At 38.6% G+C, this 21,696-nt stretch overlaps 1 protein-coding gene across 2 annotated transcripts in view; it reads left to right on the top strand.

The window, feature by feature from the left end:
• grik4 (glutamate receptor, ionotropic, kainate 4) overlaps positions 1-21,696 on the top strand; it is a 323,313-nt gene that overhangs the window by 186,313 nt on the left and 115,304 nt on the right. For both annotated transcript variants that reach the window (XM_055028391.1, XM_055028392.1), the window contains exon 6: positions 15,556-15,721. In XM_055028391.1, coding sequence (XP_054884366.1) covers positions 15,556-15,721 — 166 coding nt within the window. The remainder of the gene's footprint in view (positions 1-15,555; positions 15,722-21,696) is intronic.

A 21,696-nucleotide genomic window follows, 5' to 3' on the forward strand; every position in this document is an offset into this window, starting at 1 on the left:
CACTCTTGGCATACAGCTTGATGTCATCCATGTAGAGGAGGTGACTGATGTTGGCCCCATTTTTGAGTCGGTATCCATAGCCAGTCTTGTTGATAATTTGGCTGAGGGGGTTCAGGCCTATGCAGAACAGTAGCGGGGACAGGGCATCTCCTTGGTATATGCCACATTTGATGGACACTTGTGCAAGTGGTTTGCAGTTGGCTTCAAGGGTGGTTTTCCACAGCCTCATCGAGTTTGCAATGAAGGCTCTCAGAATCATGTTGATGTTATACATCTCTAGGCATTCAATGATCCAAGTATGCGGCATTGAGTCATAGGCTTTCTTGTAATCGATCCAAGCCATGCACAGGTTGGTGTGTCGGGTTTTGCAGTCTCGGGCAACTGTGCGGTCTACGAGGAGTTGGTGTTTGGCTCCTCTGGTATTTACACCGATACCCTTCTGTGCCGTGCTCATGTGTTTATCCATGTGTTTGCTTATCTTGGCCGCTATGATGCCTGACATGAGCTTCCAGGTTGTGGAGAGGCAGGTTATTGGTCGGTAGTTGGGTGGGACTGGACCCTTTGATGGATCCTTCTGGATTAGGATTGTCCGCCCTTCAGTTAACCATTCAGGGTGAGTCCCACTTTGTAGCAGCTGGTTCATTTGGGCTGCCAGTCGCTCATGGAGAGCAGTGAGTTTCTTTAGCCAGTAGGCATGGATCATGTCAGGCCCTGGTGCTGTCCAGTTTTTCATACCTGAGACTCTTTCTTGAACATCTGTCACAGTGATGGTTACCGGGGCTTGCTCAGGGAGGTTGCTGTGGTCCTCTCGTAGAGAGATCAGCCACTGTGCATTGCTGTTGTGGGACGCCTCCATTTCCCATATGCCTTTCCAGTATTGTTCAGTCTCCAGCCTTGGTGGGTCTGCTCTGTTGTTATTACCCTGCCATTGAGAGTACACCTTAGCTGGTTGAGTGGAGAAGAGCCGGTTAATCCTTCTGGATTCATTTTCCCTTGTGTATCTCTTTAGGCGGCTGGCCAAGGCTTGGAGCCTCTGTTTGGCAGTCTCGAGTGCTTCAGGTATGGGCATCTGGCTGTACTTTCTGGGTACTGGTCTTTTCATTGTACCCTTGTGGAGCTCTGACAGTTGGCTCACTTCCCTCCTTGTTACCTTGATTTTAGCCTCTAACCGTCTTTTCCATGGTGGGTATTGGGTCTCATGGTTGCTCTTATAGCCAAGTATCTCAAGGATCACTGATGCTGAGTTGTAGATCAGCTCATTGGTTTCTGTTATGGTGTTGGTAGGGATCGTTCTCAATGCTGCATTCACATTCTCAATGAGACTTTCTGATGGTACTTCACTCAGCCGTTGTAATTGGCGCCGGGGAGGCCTGGTTGTCATTCGGGTCATGATTCTCTCTCTCAGGTCAGCAGCTGTCTCGTTCAGCTCTGTTTCGCTCATTGGGGCCGTGTATCCCCTCACTGGGTGGGGACTTGTAGTTAAGTCCCCACAGTCCTGACATCCGGGTTCCTCCCTTTTGCCGTAGCATTTGTGTTGTATCTCGTCAATCAAGTTGTGATAGCAGTTGCCGTTTGCGGATGTTGGAACACTGAGCTACTAGTTGTTTAGCGCTTAGTGTTGACTGGGGATGTCGAAGTAACCATTCCTTCCCCAGTCTTTGCATGTAACCTCTCTCACTAGGGTTACTTGAGTAGTAGCATTCCAACAGATCCACATTTTTTTCTCTCGCCCATTTCCGTCTTGTTCCAGTAGCCCATTTGTCATCAAGGTGCTCTGGTTCCCCAACACCTGACGCAGACCTTGTTTGGCCGGGCGACGTCTGAGCCGGCATGTTATGCAACTTAGTATCTCTCATGGTATGAGGTAGGCAGTAGCTTGAAGGGTCTTGCCTAAGGACCCAGACTGGATTCGAACCCTGCCCTCTCGGGTGATATACTGATGCCTTATATATATATATATATATATATATATATATATATATATATATATATATATATATATATATATATTTGAAAAATGTCACTTTTATATTTTTGGGTTAGAATCTATCCTATGGATGACAGTAATTGCTGTTTAAAAAATTTGAAAAATGTCACTTTATATTTTTGGGTTAGAATCTATCCTATGGATGACAGTAATTGCTGTTTAAAAAATTGGACTGTATTTCTAGATGTTTAATGATTAAAGACAAACTCTTTCATAACTTTATACTAAAAAATGGGTACAGGATCCATGTTTGAAGGAAGGATAAGATGTTGATTTTCACCCTTTTCTCTCATTATTATCTTAAAAATATTTCACAATGACGCAGATGGCAGCAATCAGGTCAGCAGTGAAGACCTTCTCTGCATCCATGGATTAGACAGGTGTGAAATCACAAATGTTTGAGCTTTATTGTTAAAAGTGCAGCTAACATCTCAGCAGACCCCACATAAACACAAACACAAACATTTTTGCTACATCAGTTTTTCCATGGTTTCTCTAAATGTCCATTTTTACTGTGCAAACTAAATCGCAAAACCTTTAAACTCTTCCTAATCTCCATGTGATCAGAAAACAGATTCTAATGTTATTGTCAATTCAGTGTTGCTGTATATTTTACCATTTTCAAGGGACACAATTTTAGAAAACCAACATCACACTTAAATACTTTTAGGTAATTGCAAAAGCTGACAAGAGCTGCATTTTAAAGTTAATTCACCAATGCACCATCGTCTTCCACATATACTCAATACTAAGCGGTTAATCTTATCACCTCTAGTTTGGCAGGTCAGAGCTCTGATGAATAAATTATTGTTACAAAAACCCACTGGAAGTGCAAAAAATACAGATTACTCTTTAGATCCCAAACTGTAGTCTCTCAATGATATATTATTTGTTTATAAAAGGTGGCGCCATGTCAGTTGGATCCACCGGTGAGAACATGCATGTCCGTATGTAATCGCCTACTGTCGTGCATACCTGCCTCAGTGCACCTTATCATTCACCGTGACCGTATGAAAGGCCAGCTGCTGGCGCCCTACGAGTCACTGCCGGTGACAACGGCGGCAATACTGTGGCTGACAAACCTCACTGGGTGACCAGCGCATCATCTTCCAGTCTCCATAAATCATTCCCTGGTTTCCATGCAGACAGAGAAGTGGGACTGAGCCCATCTGGGTTTCACACTAATGGTGACTAATAGAAAACTCCTGCCACCGCACAGAGGGAGTTGACTGTGCATCAGGTTGTTTCCTTTAACAGTGCAAAAATACATTTTTTTGATCGGAGATTTCCAGAAATATGCTAAATAGTAGTTTTGTATCTGAGGAATTTAATTCTCGGAGCCCGGTGTCTGACGAACCGTTGTCCAATGCGGTGGTTCAGATTTTTAAAAGTCTTTTAATCTGATGTGATGTGCAGAGTTTCACAGACTTTTATGATTCTAGGTCAATAGCTTTTGATATATCTTAATCTAAATGTATTAGTTGTTAGAAATTCCATTTCAGCTTGGTTTGCATGCCACAGTTCATCAAATCAGGCTTTGATTAAATCCCTTCATCTCTTACTTTTTCATCTAGCATTAAGAATGAAAGGATCTTTCTGATTACAGTTAAATGAGGGTTTATGTAAAATCCTCCATTTAAACTTTATGTCGTGCTATAATGTTATTCAAAAATATATTTGAAGTATTGCTTTGATTCTTTGTATGCATGAGAAATCCTTTAATCTCCAGTGGTAACCATTCAGCGTCGCCTAAATTCATCTGCTTCACAGAGGACCCTTCACCTCCGCCTTACCCATTTTGCTCCACCAGACTAGTGGCAGCAGCTATTAACAAACACCTGCTGGGACTGCTGAGCTTATCATATGAATTACTTCTCAGTTAAACACTCCTAATAACATCATAATGTGAAGCGTTGTTGTGATGACATGCTGAAGGCGGAGTGCTGGAAAGAGAAGCAGCTTCTTAAAGAGAGGCCAAATTGTGAAGTTAATTTTCTTTCTGAGATTTGTTTGATATGTACAGTATTTTTAAAACAACTGAAGCTACCATGAGTTAGTTGGTTGTGCTATAAAATGGGACTGTGTCTGGAAAATACAAAGTCCAAATTTACAATAATGCACAGGTATATCTTCCCGCTATTCGTGTCTTACTGACCTTTTTCTTGTAAGACGTCTGATGATGGTGAGTACATTGTGTTTGCACAATGACAGTTCTGTCAATTTCCAGCAGACTGCAAGCAAGTTGAGCAACATAGCCCCTACGGGTCATATTAGCAAAGGTAACGACCTGAAAAATGACTGCACTGTTCTCCATATGTAGTTGATCATTTGTCCTGTGCTGAGCCAGCAGTTGCAGCTCTTCTGTTTTTTTTTTTTTTCTGGGCTTTACTCAAGCACAAGCTGCATCGTAACAAATTAAAATATCTTTGATAAGTTACTTTAGTGATTTAGTGTTGATATATGGTCAGATCCAGTAAATTCTCATTCATTTCACTAATTCAATTCACAAAGAGAAATATTGTATAGATTAATCACACATAGGTGGATGTTTTCAAGTGTTTGCTTAAAAATGTATTGCTAATATCCAGGGTTTGTCTGCCCTCTTTCTGATACAGTCAAGTATCTTTAACTTTCTTCCACATTTAGTATCTTTTAGCTTTCTTGCTTCACAAGCAAGCGGGTTTAATCTTTACAGCCTTCTACAATGTGTTGCAGCAAAGCTTTCGTCTAATCCACAAAGTTAAAATGATTAACTTTAATCTGCTCTGGGATTCAATGAACTACTTTTTTTTATTACAAACACCTTGGCTCTCTTTGGAGTTGCATAACTCTTCACTTTTTCACATCCAAATGTCTCTTTTGTTTTTCTTATTTTCTTTCTCCCCATGACAGTTTCCAAACCAGCTGTCAGCTTTTATCCTACCTAAGTATCAGCGATTACTCTCCTGAAACAACTCCCACTTGACCATTTTTTGTAGAATTTCACGCTAGCTTCACTCTCTGATGTTTTAATGTTTTCTATTTTGTTTTCCCTTCATGTTTCGATTTTGTCTTGCTGTACAGTTTTTCTTCTGTGTTGCACTCGTTTATGTTGCTGATGAGTAGTAGGTAACAATCTGGTCCTCTTAAGAAAACTAATCTAAACACAAAGGGAGCTGTGCTTGCCAAAAGCTTTTTCTCTCTGCCTCTCCCTAATGACCTTCTATCATCCATACAATGAATCAGTACATTGCAGTGGGTAATAGCTCTCTTGTATCCATCTTGTTTTGCCTGATGCTTTAGCTTTTTACTGCAGAGTTGGTTTTAAAATCAGAATGAATGAACTCAGACTCTCCATTAGGTGCAAGTTGTCTTGGCAGCAGGTTACGTCTCAAAACCTATGCTGGTGTCATAACAGATCCACACTGGCTTCAGTTCTGATATGTTCACATGTGCTAAGTGTTTCTATCAACAAACAAAAATATATATATTTTTTTGAGTAATAGTTATTTTTCTCAAAAGGCAACTATCTGCCTATATACTAGACAGCTAGAAAATTATCGGTTCCTTTTTGACTGGGTATTTTTGGGTGTATCACTCTTTATGCTGGACGTTTTTTAGTAATTCAGCTCTTAGGGGGAAATACTTTATAGCGAGATCAAAACTGATTGTATCAAGCCACACATATTTAAAAATTAGCATAAAAGGTTAGAATTTATTGTGTTAATCACTCCTTAAACCAAACTTTGACATTTCCTTTTCCATGTATTTGTCTATGCACTTCTAACAATAGTCAGATTAATGCATTGACAGGATATTCATTTATGAAAAGAATAGCTGATACTTGCTAGCCTACAAAAGGAAACACAGCTATCTACAATGATTCAAAATATCAGCTTTTACAGTAAAGATATGTTTAATAATAAGAAAGTTAAGGTCAATATTATCCTCTGCATGGAGGTCAACTAATCAGATTTTCAAATCAATATGTGTATTAACCCTTAAGTCAAAAGAAGTGGAGGATATCCTTCTCCCAATGATTGTCATTTTCTTTTCTTAAGGATGCATTTTGTCATGTTTTCTGTCACTTGTCACCTGACTCCTCAAGCTGGATGCCATAGAAATAACTATCTGTTCTTTCCTCACCAAACTGCAGATGACTTTGCCATTTTACTTCACATTTTATAACAGAGGAAATAACCAGCCCTATCTGACCTGGTTTGCCAGCAGACTCTTGGTGCAGATGCTGGCAGACCAAATTCATTTCTTACCTTGACTTGACTGTGATGCTCTTCTAACAGGCTTGTCAGCGTGCGGAGTGAAAATACCGCAGATAATAAAAAAAACACAGTTTGACTTCAGACATTGGCTCAGCCAGAAAGAAAACATTTATTGAAATCCAGGCGGCTTCCTTCAGAGTCGTGCTCAGTTCACAGGTCATCCTGCAGAGAGATGCATTCCTGCATTCCTCACAGGATCTTTGTGTGTAACTAATTTCTATTATGATGTTTTTAACTCATAAATTCCTGTATTTGGAATTTTCTGTGAAACGTGTTTTAGGGTTGTTGTTTTTTTACGGTAGAGTCCAGCTGTAGTTTTTACTGAGAGAGTTGATATGAAGTAAATTAGCTTTTTTTCATATTGAATGAACAATATTAATTCTTACGAGCATTTAAAGAGTACCGAACTTTTAAAGTTGCTTCCTGGGATCGTTTTCATTAAAACACATAATCCTCTTCTTCATATTGCCTTGGCTTCTCAGCTGCTGCTACTCTGTGATCTGAAAGTCCACTGCAACATTCAGATTCTCGTTGCTCTATCAGCATTTTTTGTTCTCAAACATTTGCTGGCTTTGTGTTTATAAGTTGTTGAGACCGAGCTGCGCTTTGTTGTGTAGGTGTAAGTCAAGTATTTGGCTGGATTCCCAGAAAAGGATTAATCTCACTGTTGAGATTAGAGACACTTCTAATTTGAGCTTCTTTCTTTTTTCATTGAGAAAAGTTATGTATTGTCTTTTTTTTGTTTGTTTGTTTGTTTTTTGCCAATGGAGACAAACCTGCTCTGAGGAAATATTTATGAATAAAATATCTGTTTCATTAAGAGAATGATTTTAAACTTCCTTTTTAATTCTCACTTCTCTAAATCCCAGATTGGATGACACAGTCAGAGAAAAATCTGAAAAAAACCAGCTGAGGACAGAACAAGCTCTTCTAGAGAAAAAGTTTTTTTTTTTTCTTTTCTCCTCCTGGTCTGAACTACCTGATCGATGAGATAGAGATCTAGTGGTCAATGTTCCACTTTCTTAAAAAGCACCAGGGGATCCACAGCCTACTTTATCTTTATCACTGCTCGTTCTTTGTGCTGACCCCTGGAAGCTGATTCAGGCTCAGTGCTGGTTCAAATAGAGATCGGGGTGGAGACTCTGAGACAGAATAGATGGGAATTGATGACAGGGTGCTGACACTTTGCCTCCCTTATCCTTGCGTCTTATTTTGGTTCTCTCTTTCCCACCTGGCTTCATTTATTTGTTTGGTTTTTTTTTTATTCTAAACACCAACATCTGGTTCTTCTAAATTCCCCATAAACCTCCTGGTTCAAAAGCAAATCAGGTTGCAATAATAGACTACCACCTGTGCTCCTACCCCTGTCAACCTCACAACACCATCCCTGCCAGCTCCACTCCAGCATTTCAGCCTTGGCATCCCACTCTCTGACTTATGGACAGTGTCTCTGACAACATCTGCTCTGTGACTCTCAGCCGCCAACACAACTTTCTGGCTTGCAGTCTGGTACTTTTAGTCCAGTCTTCAGACATTGTTCTTTGCTGACAGCTGGATTTGTTTCACTGATGATCTCTAAACTGATTAGCTATATCCACTTTTTGACCCTAAAGGGACTGGGCTTCAGAAATCCTCTATTTAGTAAACTCAGACTGAGTGGCTGATTTCCACTTGGCTTAAGTGCTTAGAGATTTCAAGGACAATTGTGTTGTTTTTGCTTTTTTTTTCTTCTGCCAGGCATGTTTTGTGCACTAATTGATGGTCAGGTCAACAGGTAATGCTGTAAATGAGTCACTTCACAACACAGCAACACTGGAGCTGTCCTTCCTACAGCTGCACCTCAAGCGTTTCAAGGCCCATAAAAATCCAGGGATACTTTAATAAACTGTTTTGTTCTGCAGCTCCTCTGAGTCCAAGCCGGCAGATGCAGATGCTGATTATCTCCGCTCTCCATATGGCACCACTGCACATCCAGCCCCTTTCTTTTGCTCAAACCCCACCCTCCCATCAGCCTCCTGTTACCTTCTCAGTCTCCAGGTTGCTGCACAATTTGGAAACTTGACAGTAGCAACCTAGAGCTTATTCAAGTAAGCAGAAGATAAAAAATATCACTTTTACTCACACATCACTAATACCTTGATAGATTTTTAACTAAACTCGGTGAGTTTTTAAATTCTAACGGCTTTGTTGGTGGTAGAGCTAAGCTCAGGTAAAGGAAACCGCTGATGTTGACATGTCGGTTTGAAAAAGCAGTGATTCACCTGAATCCACGTTTTAAGTGTTCAGACTCTGTGTTATAATGGCAAACATATCGGAAGTCCATTTTAATTGGGTTGGGGTCTTTTTTACAGCTGAAAAAAAGGTTCTTCCTCTGCCACTCATGTGTGTATGTGGTGCTTTTGTGGAGGTGTGTGCAAAACCCGTGTCCTGTGGGAGCTTCCTCATTAAACGCCTGTCAAACCTCGGTCTGCAGACCTGCCAACCTTTCTGTCACACTGCAAGAAACACACACGCACACACAACTTTAGACATAAGCAAATATAAATGGACAGTGGCACACATCCAAGCAGTCTTTCTGAGCAGCTTCAGTTTCAAACACAGACCTGAAAGAGAAAACCGAGCGCAGAGTTGTAGAGAATTAGCAGTAGGGTTGCCTGAAGGTGTACAACTTTGTCCAAGTTGGTATCAAAAGGACATGACTCAACATCACGACAACTGTGGAATAGTAGGAAATCTCATGCATATTTAATGTTATGAATGTGCATTGAACATTTTGGAAATCAAACCATGAAATGCTTGTGTTTTTGCTTATGATTATTTGACCTGTGACCTTCATGCTGCCTTCACAGCATAAAGGTTCATCTTCTGAGAATTTATGGTGTTTTGGGGTGTCATGCATGTTGGTTTTCTGCCTCCTATTATGTTTTGTATGTAGGTCAAAGAGCTCAATTTCTTTATTATCTGACCACAAGACTGTTGTGTTCCTGAACATGCCATGATTCTATGCATGCCAACGCACAGTTGGTTTTATTTGGCTTCTGAGTTGCAATTCTGGTGTACTGAGTTATATTTAACTCTGTTTTTTTTTTTTTTTGTTTACTTGTGCTTTGTTCTAGTTCTGATTATTCCCTATTGATCAGTTAATTCCCATTGGTGCTCTTGCATTGCTAACTCTGTTTCATTTGGCTGTTTCCCTCTGGCTCTCAGTACTCAGTCCCCTCACAGCTGACATTCATTCTACTAATTAACTCGCTTGCCAATGCTTTGTGTAACCACTTCACCTAATTGTTCCTTTCTTATTCTTTCCTCATTGGATTCTTTTATTACACACTTGTGGTTTTGTTCCGCCTGAGTTTTTCCCACCTGTGTGTGTTTTCTCGTAGTTTTGATTGTTTTGATATTTATTAAATATACCTTTTTGAAACTACTGCGCTTGCCTACGTTTGGGTTCTCCAAGTTATAAGAATGACACTACATTGCTTGTGGAAAAATACGATTCTTGTTGATTTCTGTTATCAATTATTTCCTTTTTGGCCATTGAACAAAAATGCCTCATTTTATACCAATAGTTGTCTGCTGCTAAAGCTGTGGAAGAATATGATTAGGTCTCCAGAAATACCATGAGCCAAGTCTTTCTATGTTTTCAAAGTACAGAATAATTCATACAATATGTCTATTTGTATATTAAATTACAAATTTGACTATGTATTGAAGTCATATGACTGCACTGGAACATATCTGGGGTTCACAGAGTAAAGAGGGTGACTACAAATGCTCATTGTACAGACATTTATTGTCCAATTTCTTTGAGACGGTCAATGACAATAACATAAATAGGGGTTTGGGATTGTAATATGGCAAAATGGGAAAAGGTTGAAGGGGAATTAAAACCTTTGCAAAGTACTGTATTTTGTTCGAGGCAAATGGATCCTTTTCACAAAAACTGACAGCCATTACACTTCTTACAAAGAGAGTGCCCCTGACAACAGGAATAAATTTGGCCCTGCGAAACTCACTGACACTTAATAAGTGCTAATTGTGGCTGCGTTGCTGTTCATCACTTCCAGTTTGTACCTAATATACCTGGTTGTGTTTTTGTTTTTCTGTTTACACTTCCCCTGCCGAAGCCTCTCGTCTGTCACTCACTCCATTGCCCTCATCTCCTCTCAGTCAGACCGTCAGTTCCTCCTTGACTGTCTTTTTCATTTTTCTTTCTGTCTGACCCACCTGACACTCATCTGTCCTTCACAGCACTCACTCCAGTATTAAATTCTGTTTACAGTGAAGCTACCAAATTATTAAAAAGTGCAGCATTTACCTTGGGCTGTATTGTTGCAAGAGATTTTTTTCCCCCGCTCATAATTTTCCAATATAATTAGTTTCACACCATTAGTGTCAAAGCCCTAAGCAGAGGCTTTAACAGAGCAGTCTGTCTACTTTTAATGCCTTGTTTACTACACTTGTTTCATTGGCTTGCTTACACAAATTTGAATAATCTTCTATTCTGTCTAAATATGTTTAAGCAACTTTAGTAAATGCTTAACTGCTTGTGCAATAATTTAAGCAAAATAAATTATGGCAAAAGAGATGTGTGGGAATATTGGTATAAGCCAGAGAACAGACAGAAAAAGATTGAGGATCTTGGGATAATTTTTGGAATGAAGGAAAAACAAGAAAATATGAAGTATCTGGAAACCTAACTCTTATTTTCAAATGAGGTAAAGTCAAAAGATTTTACCAGCAAAACAGAAAACTCTTTTTAGTGATACTGACATGGCATGCCATAAAAAAACGAACAAAGAGCATATTCCTCCATTGCTCTTTAATGTGATGTTTGTGGGATTGTTGGTGACAAACTACCAGGTCCCATCTATTTGGTGGCATATTCAAAGTGTTACTTGAGGATATTGTTGAGTGGGATAGCTGAACTGAAATCCATGGAGCTGCAAAGACGCATGTAGAAGGAGATTTTACTGTCGTCTTATTTTCTTGTTTAATCTGTCATCGGAGAGATTGATTCTAGCTGCTGGTTTCTGATAAGAAGTTGAGCAAAATGAGTCTGATGTCGCTGCTGACTTGCTGTTATTGCTTTGGAGATTGATGTTTTTGCTCTGAGTGGATTCTTTATAGTGTTCATGCTGAACATTGTTGCATTGAGTAGATAGTGACTGCCACTGTACAAGAACCAATTAATCATGTGTGTTGCAGACAAGAGAATTGTGTTTGGCAGTGATATATAGATAAAATCTTGTCGTGCGTGTTTTAAACTACTTCCAGTCTACAGCCCTCTTGCTAAATATAGATGAACTTCAGTAGTGTTAAATACATGGTTCTTAACTCCAGTTTAAAAGCATCTCCAGCTCATCACTGGTTGAAATGGGCAATTTACACTCCCAGCATGTCATCAAGCCCTGCAGTAGATGTGAGTTTTAGTGCGAGTTAACAGGTGACACAAATGCTACAGAATCAAACAAACCAACAAACAAAAAAATCTGAAGGTTTAATCATCTCTTTACTTAATCCCTTGTCCTCTCATTTGGTGTTGGGTGCCCTCCCTGTGCTATTCGCAGTATTAGTATTGGAGGAGCATCTGACTGTGCACCATGGCTTGTTGATGTCCCAAAGGAAAATTGTACTAAAAAGATATTTTACTATTTTTCAAAGAGTTTGGAGTCAATGACCTTCTTCAAACTCAAGTACTCTTTACAGACTAAACCTGAAATGGCTTACTCTGAACAGAAAAGAGGTAATCTAAAACACACTTTCAGATTTTTGACTCTTTATTCTATTTTTAACATTTTTTTCAGAACAACCTTGACAAAAACATAAGCCAATAAATTGGACAACCCCATTTCCAGTGAAGATGAGATGTTGTGTAAAACATAAACGAAAACAAAATACAATGATTTGCAAATCTTTTTCGACCTATATTCAATTGATTTCACTACAAAGAACACATATATAATCTTATAATTTATAGTTTTTCTTTTGCAATTCTTCACATTTGGATTTTGATGCCAGCAACACATCTACATTAAATTAATTTGCATCTCAGCTCATATCAGTTACATTCATTACATAGCAGAAATCCAGTGTTAACTTGTGCTCAGCACAATCTGTTTTCTGTCTCATGCTTATAGCTGCTGGTGTCTGCTTCAAGGTGGTGTTATGTGTTCAGAGATGATATTGTCTACGTTTGTTATAAGAGTAGTTGTTTAAGCTACTGCGGCCCTTTCACAATTCTTCCAATTCTACTTCAACGTAAACCTTTTCATTTACACAACTGTCACTATGCATCGACTATCTTTTTTTGACTGTTCTCTGTCTGCCACATCGTGGTAGATCAGCTGTTCCTGACATAGATACACAAGCCAGTTGGTCCGACTTTCACCAATGTCCCTTTCAAAGTCATTTAAATCCTGTCTGTCCCATTCTGGTACTCACTTTGAATAAGGGGTTTTGCCGAGAAGGCTAAATGGACAGTGTTGCTGCTCTGAGATTGGCTAATCACATTTTGGGTTAATGTGGAAGCACGTTCACATTGGAAACTTGCCAAACCTTTCTTTCCGAGGATTGGAGATGGAGGCCCTTCTAAATAGTTGGTAGCAGTCTGTTTATACATATACATATTTTCCTTTTGATTTTCTGATAATTTGGTGATTTTTCACAAAAACAAAGAAGCATAATTGAAACATTCACAGAAACTATAACAGAGGGAAAAGATTAGGATGTTATATCGGGTATTTTCTCCATGAGTCACAGCTGCATGCTGTGGAGTTTGATGAGGAATTTTGACTTGGAGCCGAGTAGTTTCCCTGAGATATTGCTGTATTTTGCAGAAGGGTCCAGAGCACCGCACTGATGGAAGAGGACCGGCTATATGTGTCTGTCTGTGTTTATAAGTGAATCTCGGAGTTTGTGTCGGTAGCCTTCTAAACCCCCACCGATGAAAGCCCACCAAAGTGTGTCTGGTTTGTGAGTAGGAAGGAGGTGTGTTGCACCGCAGTCTGCGGTGCTGAGAAGGAAGAGAAGAGTGCATTGGAAAGGAGACAAGAAGAGTAAACAGTGTAGGGTATTAACGAAACGAAATGAACAAGAGATGGTGAGAAATTGTAGAAATGCAACAGGGAATATAAGGACACAACTGAAAAGGGTCTCATTTCCCCTGTGTGGTGTGTAGTTATTACCACAATTTTAAGACTCCTTTGGAAGAACGAATGGCTGTCAGAGCTGGCTGCTCCTCCATCCCTCCACACACCCAGAGACTCCATTACGTCCTGATGGGCAGGGGTTTAAAAGTCACATGGTCCACTCTTCCTTGTCCTATGTTTCCTCACATGCCCCAATAAAAGCACCCTACTGTCAGCAACTCTTTTTTTTATGTTGCTTGAAGAGGCATCTTACTAATGCAGAGACGGATGTTATCTAAGGGAAATAAATTGAAAAAGTGTTTGGATTTCAGCAGCATCTGTAGGTAGCTGCTGAAATCCAGGGCTTTGTTTCTGTGCTCATTCTGTGAAAGCTTAAGGCTGCAAGGTTAACTGTTGTGTGCTTAACCTCTGTTTTCACAAGGGAGATGAATGGTGTTAAACATGCCTGTTTGTGCTGTGGGAGTTGTATGATAAATTTATTAAAGGCAACCGAGGAACACAACTTTCTAAAATAACCTAATTGAAAAGGCTTCAGACCGTTGTACTGAAGATTGTTTACCTCCCAGTGGGATTTAGATAGAATAATTATGTATTTATTGATTTTTAATCAAAGCTTCAGTGGCCTATATTTGTTCTCACTGTGCTTCATCTTTTTCCTGATGTCTGGGGAAACGCATGCAATGCCGTACACATTATATACTCTCTTTCAACAATGTTCCACTTGCATAGAGATTATAAAAAGAAAAATAAATCTTTTGCCTCTGTTGACATTTTACATGTATGTAATTTGTTTTTCTTTGTATTGTTACAGTTTAGTAAATTACACCAATGCATGCACCAGTCAAAGATTTGGACAATTTCAAATCACAGATTTTGTACAGCTCAGACCTGCTGATTTCTTCTTTAATAGCCATATAGATCTACAAAATGTTTTTTTTTTTCCTTCAGTCATAAAAATTTGATATCTCTTATAAAATTAAACAAAGTTCTATCTCTTTCTTCTAAAAAATAATTAGGTTCTGGGACAGAAACAACATATTTCACTTGTTTGCACTTAATTATTTACAAGTCAGTAGAATGAGGAAAATAAATGTAACTCAAATTATTTAAAGTAACTTGTCATAATTTCTTTGAACAAGTTAGAATATTTATAGAACATTTCCATTACATTTATTACACAAAATCATTCACAGATAAACAACATGACATTTCACCTGGTCAGTTCTGCCTATTTAAGCTCCTTCCAGAATTAGCTGATTTAGGGCTACGTCACTATTTTGGAAGTAAGCTGCAGATGGCCACACCCACCAACTCTAACTTTATATTGAAAAAAAGTCTGCAAACATATGCACAATTGTCCAATAGTTTTTCTAAATGTTAATTTTTAGCACTTGGCCTGTTTCTAGAAGTGAGTGGAAATGCAAAAACATAAAAAAAGAGAATTTTGAATATCAGGCCCCCTTTAAGAATCTACAAGGATCTGCTGTTTGATGGTGATGCTCTAGGTAGGAAAGATCTCTGATGGTGGTCAGTCTAGAAAGGCTTCTGATTGAAGACTGTTGATGCATGTTGTAAGAGATGATAGATTTTTTTTTTTTACTATTTGTCTATTGAGGTCTCTGTATTTTCCTTAAGAAAACTCTCCTCCTTTAGAATCACCAATTCTTTTTTTTTTTCAAACTATTTGGCTAAATTGCGTGAATGTCTTACTAAATTGTTAATAAAAGCAGATCGCAAGGTTTTATTTTACTCTTGTGAAGGAGAGTTTTCTTTTTTTAACTAAAGATTTGTTGTCAAAGATCCTGTCTGGATTTGAGAATAAAAATAAGTTTCTTCATTTGGTCTTGTTTTGAAGTTATGCTTTGGTAACTTAAAAAATGTCTGTATTGTGAATTTGCACACTACCACAGACCCCTGGGGTTATTGTTGCTTGCAGCGTTTATCCTATTTGCTGTAACATCTTTCTTCTGAGCTATTCATTCTTTTGATCATCACCCGGCAACTTGCTGACTATTTTTACCCTGCATTTTGTTTGTGATACTTCTTTAGATATTTTTTTTTTCTTTTCTTTTATCAACATGTGTGCTAGAGGTGAGAATACAGCTCTCAGCACTGGATAGCTTAATTACAGCAAAATAACAACAACTTCTCCGTGCAGGTACCATATGTCAAAGTGGCTCCAGAGGACATCCTGAAGGTGCAGTTTCCCCGCTTCACAACTCTGGACTTGAGACCAACGAACACCGACATCAGCTTGGCCGTGGCCGGCCTTCTTACATTCTTTAACAGCACCGCCTCCTGCCTCATCTGTGCCCAGGCCGACTGTGAGTGCAACATTCACACCTTCCTGACAAAATACATAAACATGCACACCTGCAGAGAAGGTTCACAAAGCCTCCTCCCCTGCAGCTGCCAACAAAGGACAAACACTTTCTTTGTCTAATGTCTGCTACCTTAACACATGTTAGCACACACAGGCTTCTCGCATGCTCGCTGACAAACACAGAGCTGTGGCACGCTTTCTTCTGAAGCAGCTGCTGCACTCCACACGGCCACAGCGCACAACTTCCTCACAGCAGTCCGCCCACTTAAAATTACATTTACTGCAGAATCACTTCCCCGCTCCAGCTGTATTGTCATTTTTAAAATTAGGACAAACACATTTAGCTGTGTCAGGTTGATCTATCTTCAAATGTGTCCGCACACGCTCTCATATTCTGCGACAGAAAACCAATAATCTTTAAGACAAAGGAGGATGCAGCTGTAACCAGCAGTGATCTGACTGCCTTCTTGTCAGAGGCCCTTCTCAGATTCTAAAGATATTTAACTAAATGACCTTTAAGGTTGTAAATCTCCCCAATGAAAGTTATTTTTGTAAACAGAGAGGAAGATTAAATTTGGGTTTGTTCCCACCCTCTTGAGGTCCAGCCTCAGTAATTACAACTCCCTTGACAAAGACACTGTGACCCTGTGGCACCAGCTAGCCCCTTTTTTTAATCAGTAGAAGGCTTTGAAGAAAAGAAATAGGTTTGAGATATCAGCCATGTGTCAGACAGCCCAGAGGTGGCAATAAGCTACTCTGAGACACCCACCCTGTCTATCTCCACACTCAGTTCTTCTGCCTTTTAACTCCCTCCTTTAATGTCTTCTGGTCTTTACTTCATTAAAAAAAACTGTTTGGTCCCTTGATAGAACAGTGTGTAGGATTTAGCACTGGCTTGGAGCTGGGTTGTGGGTTGTAACCATCTGACTACCTTTTGTGAGGCCATTTGTCACCAAGCTGCAAAAAAATACTAAAATTTGCATACAAAACCAAAAGGTTTTTGTACAATACAATATTGCTTGGGTATTTTCCATAGTGAAAATGTATAAAAGTATGATCCTGTCACAAACTACAAATGAAGTTAGGAATTAAGAAAGACTTTTGTTGAAAATGTATATTTATATATAAATATATATATATATATATACATATATATATATACAGTATGGTATGTCATTGTACAAACACCATGTCTTCCAACACAATTAAAACAAAAGTTCTGATACAACAGAGTATGACAGGGCTGTAATTTCACAATATCAGCTGAAAGCCTCATACAAAATGTTGGCTGTTCAGTGTCCTTCTTTCGGAAACTAAAAAAGAGCAAAAATTGTTCTGTGTGTATTTTGACTATCTTAGTCTGCTGAGATCAATGTATTTTTCTTGAGCAAAAGTACCGTATTTTCTGAACTATAAGTTGCACCGAAGTATAAGTCGCATTTTTGGGAAAAATTTATTGCTAAAATCCAATACCACGAACAGACATGTCATCTTGAAAGGCAATAAAAATAGAATAGAGGCACAACAGGGTGAGTAATTGTACAGTATGCTAATGTTACGTGACAAACAACGAGCCGAGAACGTGCATAACATATTAAGAGCTATTCAGATAAATGTAGCATAAATGACATGTTAACAAGTTTCCCAAACCATCCGTGTCACTCCAAATCACTAAATTGAATGAAATCTTCATCCTCAATGTTGCTTGCAAACAACTCTGCTAACTCCGACGGGTAGAATAACACAGGCCTAGAGCGCCCTCTTGCAGTTTAGTTTGAAAAAAAACATGTAATATGATATAACGATGTGTTGATTTCCACATATAAGTCACTCCGGAGTATAAGTCGCACCCCCAGCCAAACTATGAAAAAAACTGCGACTTATAGTCTGGAAAATACAGTACCTCTTCTAACACCACCAGTTCTTTTTTCAAAATATTGTTTTTACACCATATTTGGTTAAATTCTAAATATAAATATTTATAATGCAGTGACTTTATTAAAGAAAAAGCTGAAAATATGGCAAATCGTATGAGATATCGTTATTGGGGTTTTTAAAAATGATATCGTGATATCATTTTTTTGGCAAGCAACATTGCCCAATCCTACCTGGAATGTACAATAAAATAAATTAAATGTCATGCCACCCACTCATATAACCTTCCATGCACTATATCTGTACATCAGTACCTTTTTTTTTTTTACAAAGGCATTTATTGCCTCAGAGAGCTGCTTAATACAGCACCTGAAAAGTCTCTGACAACAAATGAACCTTTTAGGCACCCTCTGAGTTTCAGGTCTGTATATAAACACGATAGTGCTCATTTCATTGGTTAGGTGTTTGGTGCTGTGAGTAGCTTCTGATTTTGTGGCAATAAGCTTGAAGTGGACCGGGAAGGAAATGAAATAAAAAGAGGCAAAATGAAGGAAGATTAGAGGTAGATAAGAGAAACCATGGGAAGTCGGAAATGAAAACAGAGAGGATGCCTTTTGGCATTTGTGTGCAGAGGTGAAAAGACTCGAGTCAGGAAATGTGGGGAAGGTAACAATCCTGGAATCATCAGTAGAAAGCCGGAGACGGTCCAGGAAATGGCAGGCAGCTTTGATTATACTCTGGTCATGTGATCATTCAACAGAAACTGCAGCTAATAACAGTGTAGCTGTGTTTGGATGTGCATGTCTGTGTTTATGTGTTTATATTTGAGCCAGGTAGGTCAGAGTCTATGGGTATTTAAGCTGACACCTATTTGAGTTTAGATCCTCTTCCAGCAGCCACGTTCCTTTGCAGAGTTCTTGCAGTCAATTGGTTGGTTAGCGGACTGCTGTCGGTCAGTGGCTCATCCACATGTGCTGAAATCATTAATCACCCAAGCCAGTGACAGCCTAATATAGTGTGACTAATTCATGAATATTTTCCAGCAATGGCTGAGCAGTCAGGAGGGAAGTTGTGCCCAACAGCTTGGTGCACATCAAGGCAGACATTGATCTAACCTTTTCTACTCTACTAATGTATGTGAACTTTTTTTTTTTATTTCTTTTTATTTGTTTCGTCTCTTAGTGAAGTCTGAAGCAAACACCAAGAAAAGTGCTGGTTTATTCACACACGAGGTGTGGATGCAGCTTTGCACACAGAGCTGATAATTATATTGATTCCTGTGTTTGTGACAGGATGTTCCTGAATAAATGGCTGCACCTGTCACTGAGAAGGAGAAGCTCAAAGACTGTACTTTAGGTTTAAATTTCTAAAAAGTTTTGACAAAAAAAAAAAAAGAAACTTTGTTCTGTCACTTTCTTTTTATGTGTTTAAGAAGTTTCAACTATTTACATGGTTTCTGGGAGGTATAAAGTAGGAGGTCACAAAAAGCCTCTTTGCCATACCTGTAAACATTTTAAATATGGTCAGTGTTGTCAGTGACATCAGACCACTTTTTTCAGTAACGAGTAATCTAACATGTTGCTATTTCAAATTCAGTAGTGAGACTACTATTACTTATTAAAATTACTTTGTGTTACTGTGCATTACAGTTTTCTTTTGTAATTAAATTTTCCTTCCTCTGCACGCCTTGGGGATTGTCTATGGTTCAGTATAAGCGGCGACAGAAACATAAATAATGGAGGGTTGAGGGAGATGCATTTTTATGCTGGAAAAACAGGAACTACTTTGAGTTACGCTCGCCAAATCTGATTATTATAAGCGACTTTGGGGTTGTTTTTTTTAAGTCACTTGTAGATTTAAGGAGTCGCGGTTTGTGGTTTTTGGGTTTAATAAGCAGACATAAACCTCCCAATTTGTCTGACATTTTTGTCTCTCTGTCCATCATTTCACGGGTGATCTGTCCCGCTGTGTCTTTGTTAATGTCAAGTTAATATATTACCTCTGAATGACGTCGAGCTTCGCGTTGAGCTCCAGAAAATAGCAAACATCGAAACTAATAGGAACAGCCCAATAAACGTGAAAACAGCCATGAATGAACTTGTCCTATAAAGTTGTGTAACTAAACATCATTATAATTATTAATCTTAATATAAGTGTCAAAAATCTGTGCAGCGGGACATCTGAGTTGTGGAGCGGCAGGGGGAGCTCTGTGCGCTGCGCAGGGCCGTAACGCACAACCAGAACGGGGGCGGGGGTCAAAAATCCTATTTATAGTTTTTCAGACAATAGAAACATACAAAAACAAACAAATCAAGTAGTCAGCAATCTAACAAAGTTACGTTTTCAAGAAGTAACCAATAATCCGATTAAAGTTACTTTTTCAACGTAACTATGCCATCACTGAATACGGTCTTAAATTGCATTTTGTCATTTCTTTTTTATAGAACTGCATCAAATGCACTCGGGTCTTTTCTCAGTCTGCAACCCAATGTTGGATAAGTTGAAGACAATATTGATGATACGTGATCAACAACTTGATATCTTGACAATTTATCTTTGTTGAAGAGCCCAACATCTTTGCGGTTGGAAAGCCTCCATGCCAAGTCCCATTGGTCCTTTATCAGATTCAAGTTCGAACTCTGGCTGGGCCACTTCAAAAGGTCAATACTTTGTCCAGTTAAAAGAAAGTTTTTAAAATATTACATTTAACCTAAATGTACCAGGGTTATAAATAAACTTGGACTTAAATTAACTGTATGCATAAAGCCTTTTGGCCTTTTTTTGTATTCTACCATATCATAAAAACTGTTACATATGATTGACTTCCCATCAGATAAGAATAAAACTCATTGGGTTACAATTAAATTCCTAGTCACATCTGTTGGCTGCTGTCTCTCTATGTGTCACACAAAGGAATAACAATTAGATTACAACTAAATTCATGTCAGCTATCATAAAATTTATTACAGCTTATTTTAACCTGCCAGTATGTTAATTATTTGAATTAATTTCAAATATTCAGGTATTTATCTGCAGAGAGCCTTTCTTTGGTTGCTACCAGCTGAAATAAAGAGACTGAAAACATGTTTGGATGAATAAGTAGACCAGATGGGAAAGTTGACATAACAAAGTGTGAAGTAGGGCTGTTGTAAATGATTATTTTAGTAATCAGGTAGTCTATCAATTATTCTGACAATTAATTGAGTAAATTACATTAAACAAATTGTCCCGTTTGGTAGTGAGTTAAGGTAGTAAAATAAATGCACATAAGGGAAAATGCTAGGACTGTTGTAAAATAATATTTTAATAATCGAGTACTCTATATAATATTTTTACAATTATCCGAGGAATCGAATCTCTGTCTCTCTCTTACCCCAAATCCCGGCAAAATGCGGCACAATTCAACCCCATGCTGTTAGCACTTCACAACAACTTGCAGGCAGAAGTCAGAGCGCTGCCCTCCACAAATAATGATCCGGGTGGAACACGATGTATTGCATGATAAAAACATTTTATCGAAGCTTTGAGGAAGATACATTTTCCTCGAGGAATTTTAAGAATAGAGGGACTCGAATCATTCGAGGAATCCTCTCAGCCCTAGAAAATGCTGAACAATACAGTTCCTTGAATTATTAAAAAGCATATACTGAAAGTGCAAAAACAGATGGGAAAACAAGGATTTCACATTAACTGTCAAAAATCAAAAAGCAAACTTTAACTGTGGTGTTGGTAATCACTTCCATTTATGTTACACTTTCCTTTCAGCCCCAAGTTTGAAGAATAAAAAAACATATCAGGTCACTAATGACAAAAAGACAATATTTTAGCCAAAAAGAGCAATTAAATATGTTCTTTGGGGCATAAGAGGGTCTCAGTTCGAAAAGTCTGAGACTCCAGTGAAGTAACATGCTCATCACGTTCTTTTAACCAATGCATCTTACTGATGCAGAGGTTGTGTGAGGATCCCACATATGAATCCTGTGTGATAAAGTAATAAAAACATTTCAGGTCTCACCTGATGTAAAAAAAAAAAAAAAAAAAAAAAAAAAAAAAAAAAAAAAAAGTGGATCACATTGTAGTGGTTATTTTTGGATTAGTTCA

Source organism: Poeciliopsis prolifica, unplaced genomic scaffold, assembly GCF_027474105.1.
Source record: "Poeciliopsis prolifica strain line A6 unplaced genomic scaffold, Auburn_PproV2 SCAFFOLD004, whole genome shotgun sequence".
Classification (NCBI taxonomy): domain Eukaryota; kingdom Metazoa; phylum Chordata; class Actinopteri; order Cyprinodontiformes; family Poeciliidae; genus Poeciliopsis; species Poeciliopsis prolifica.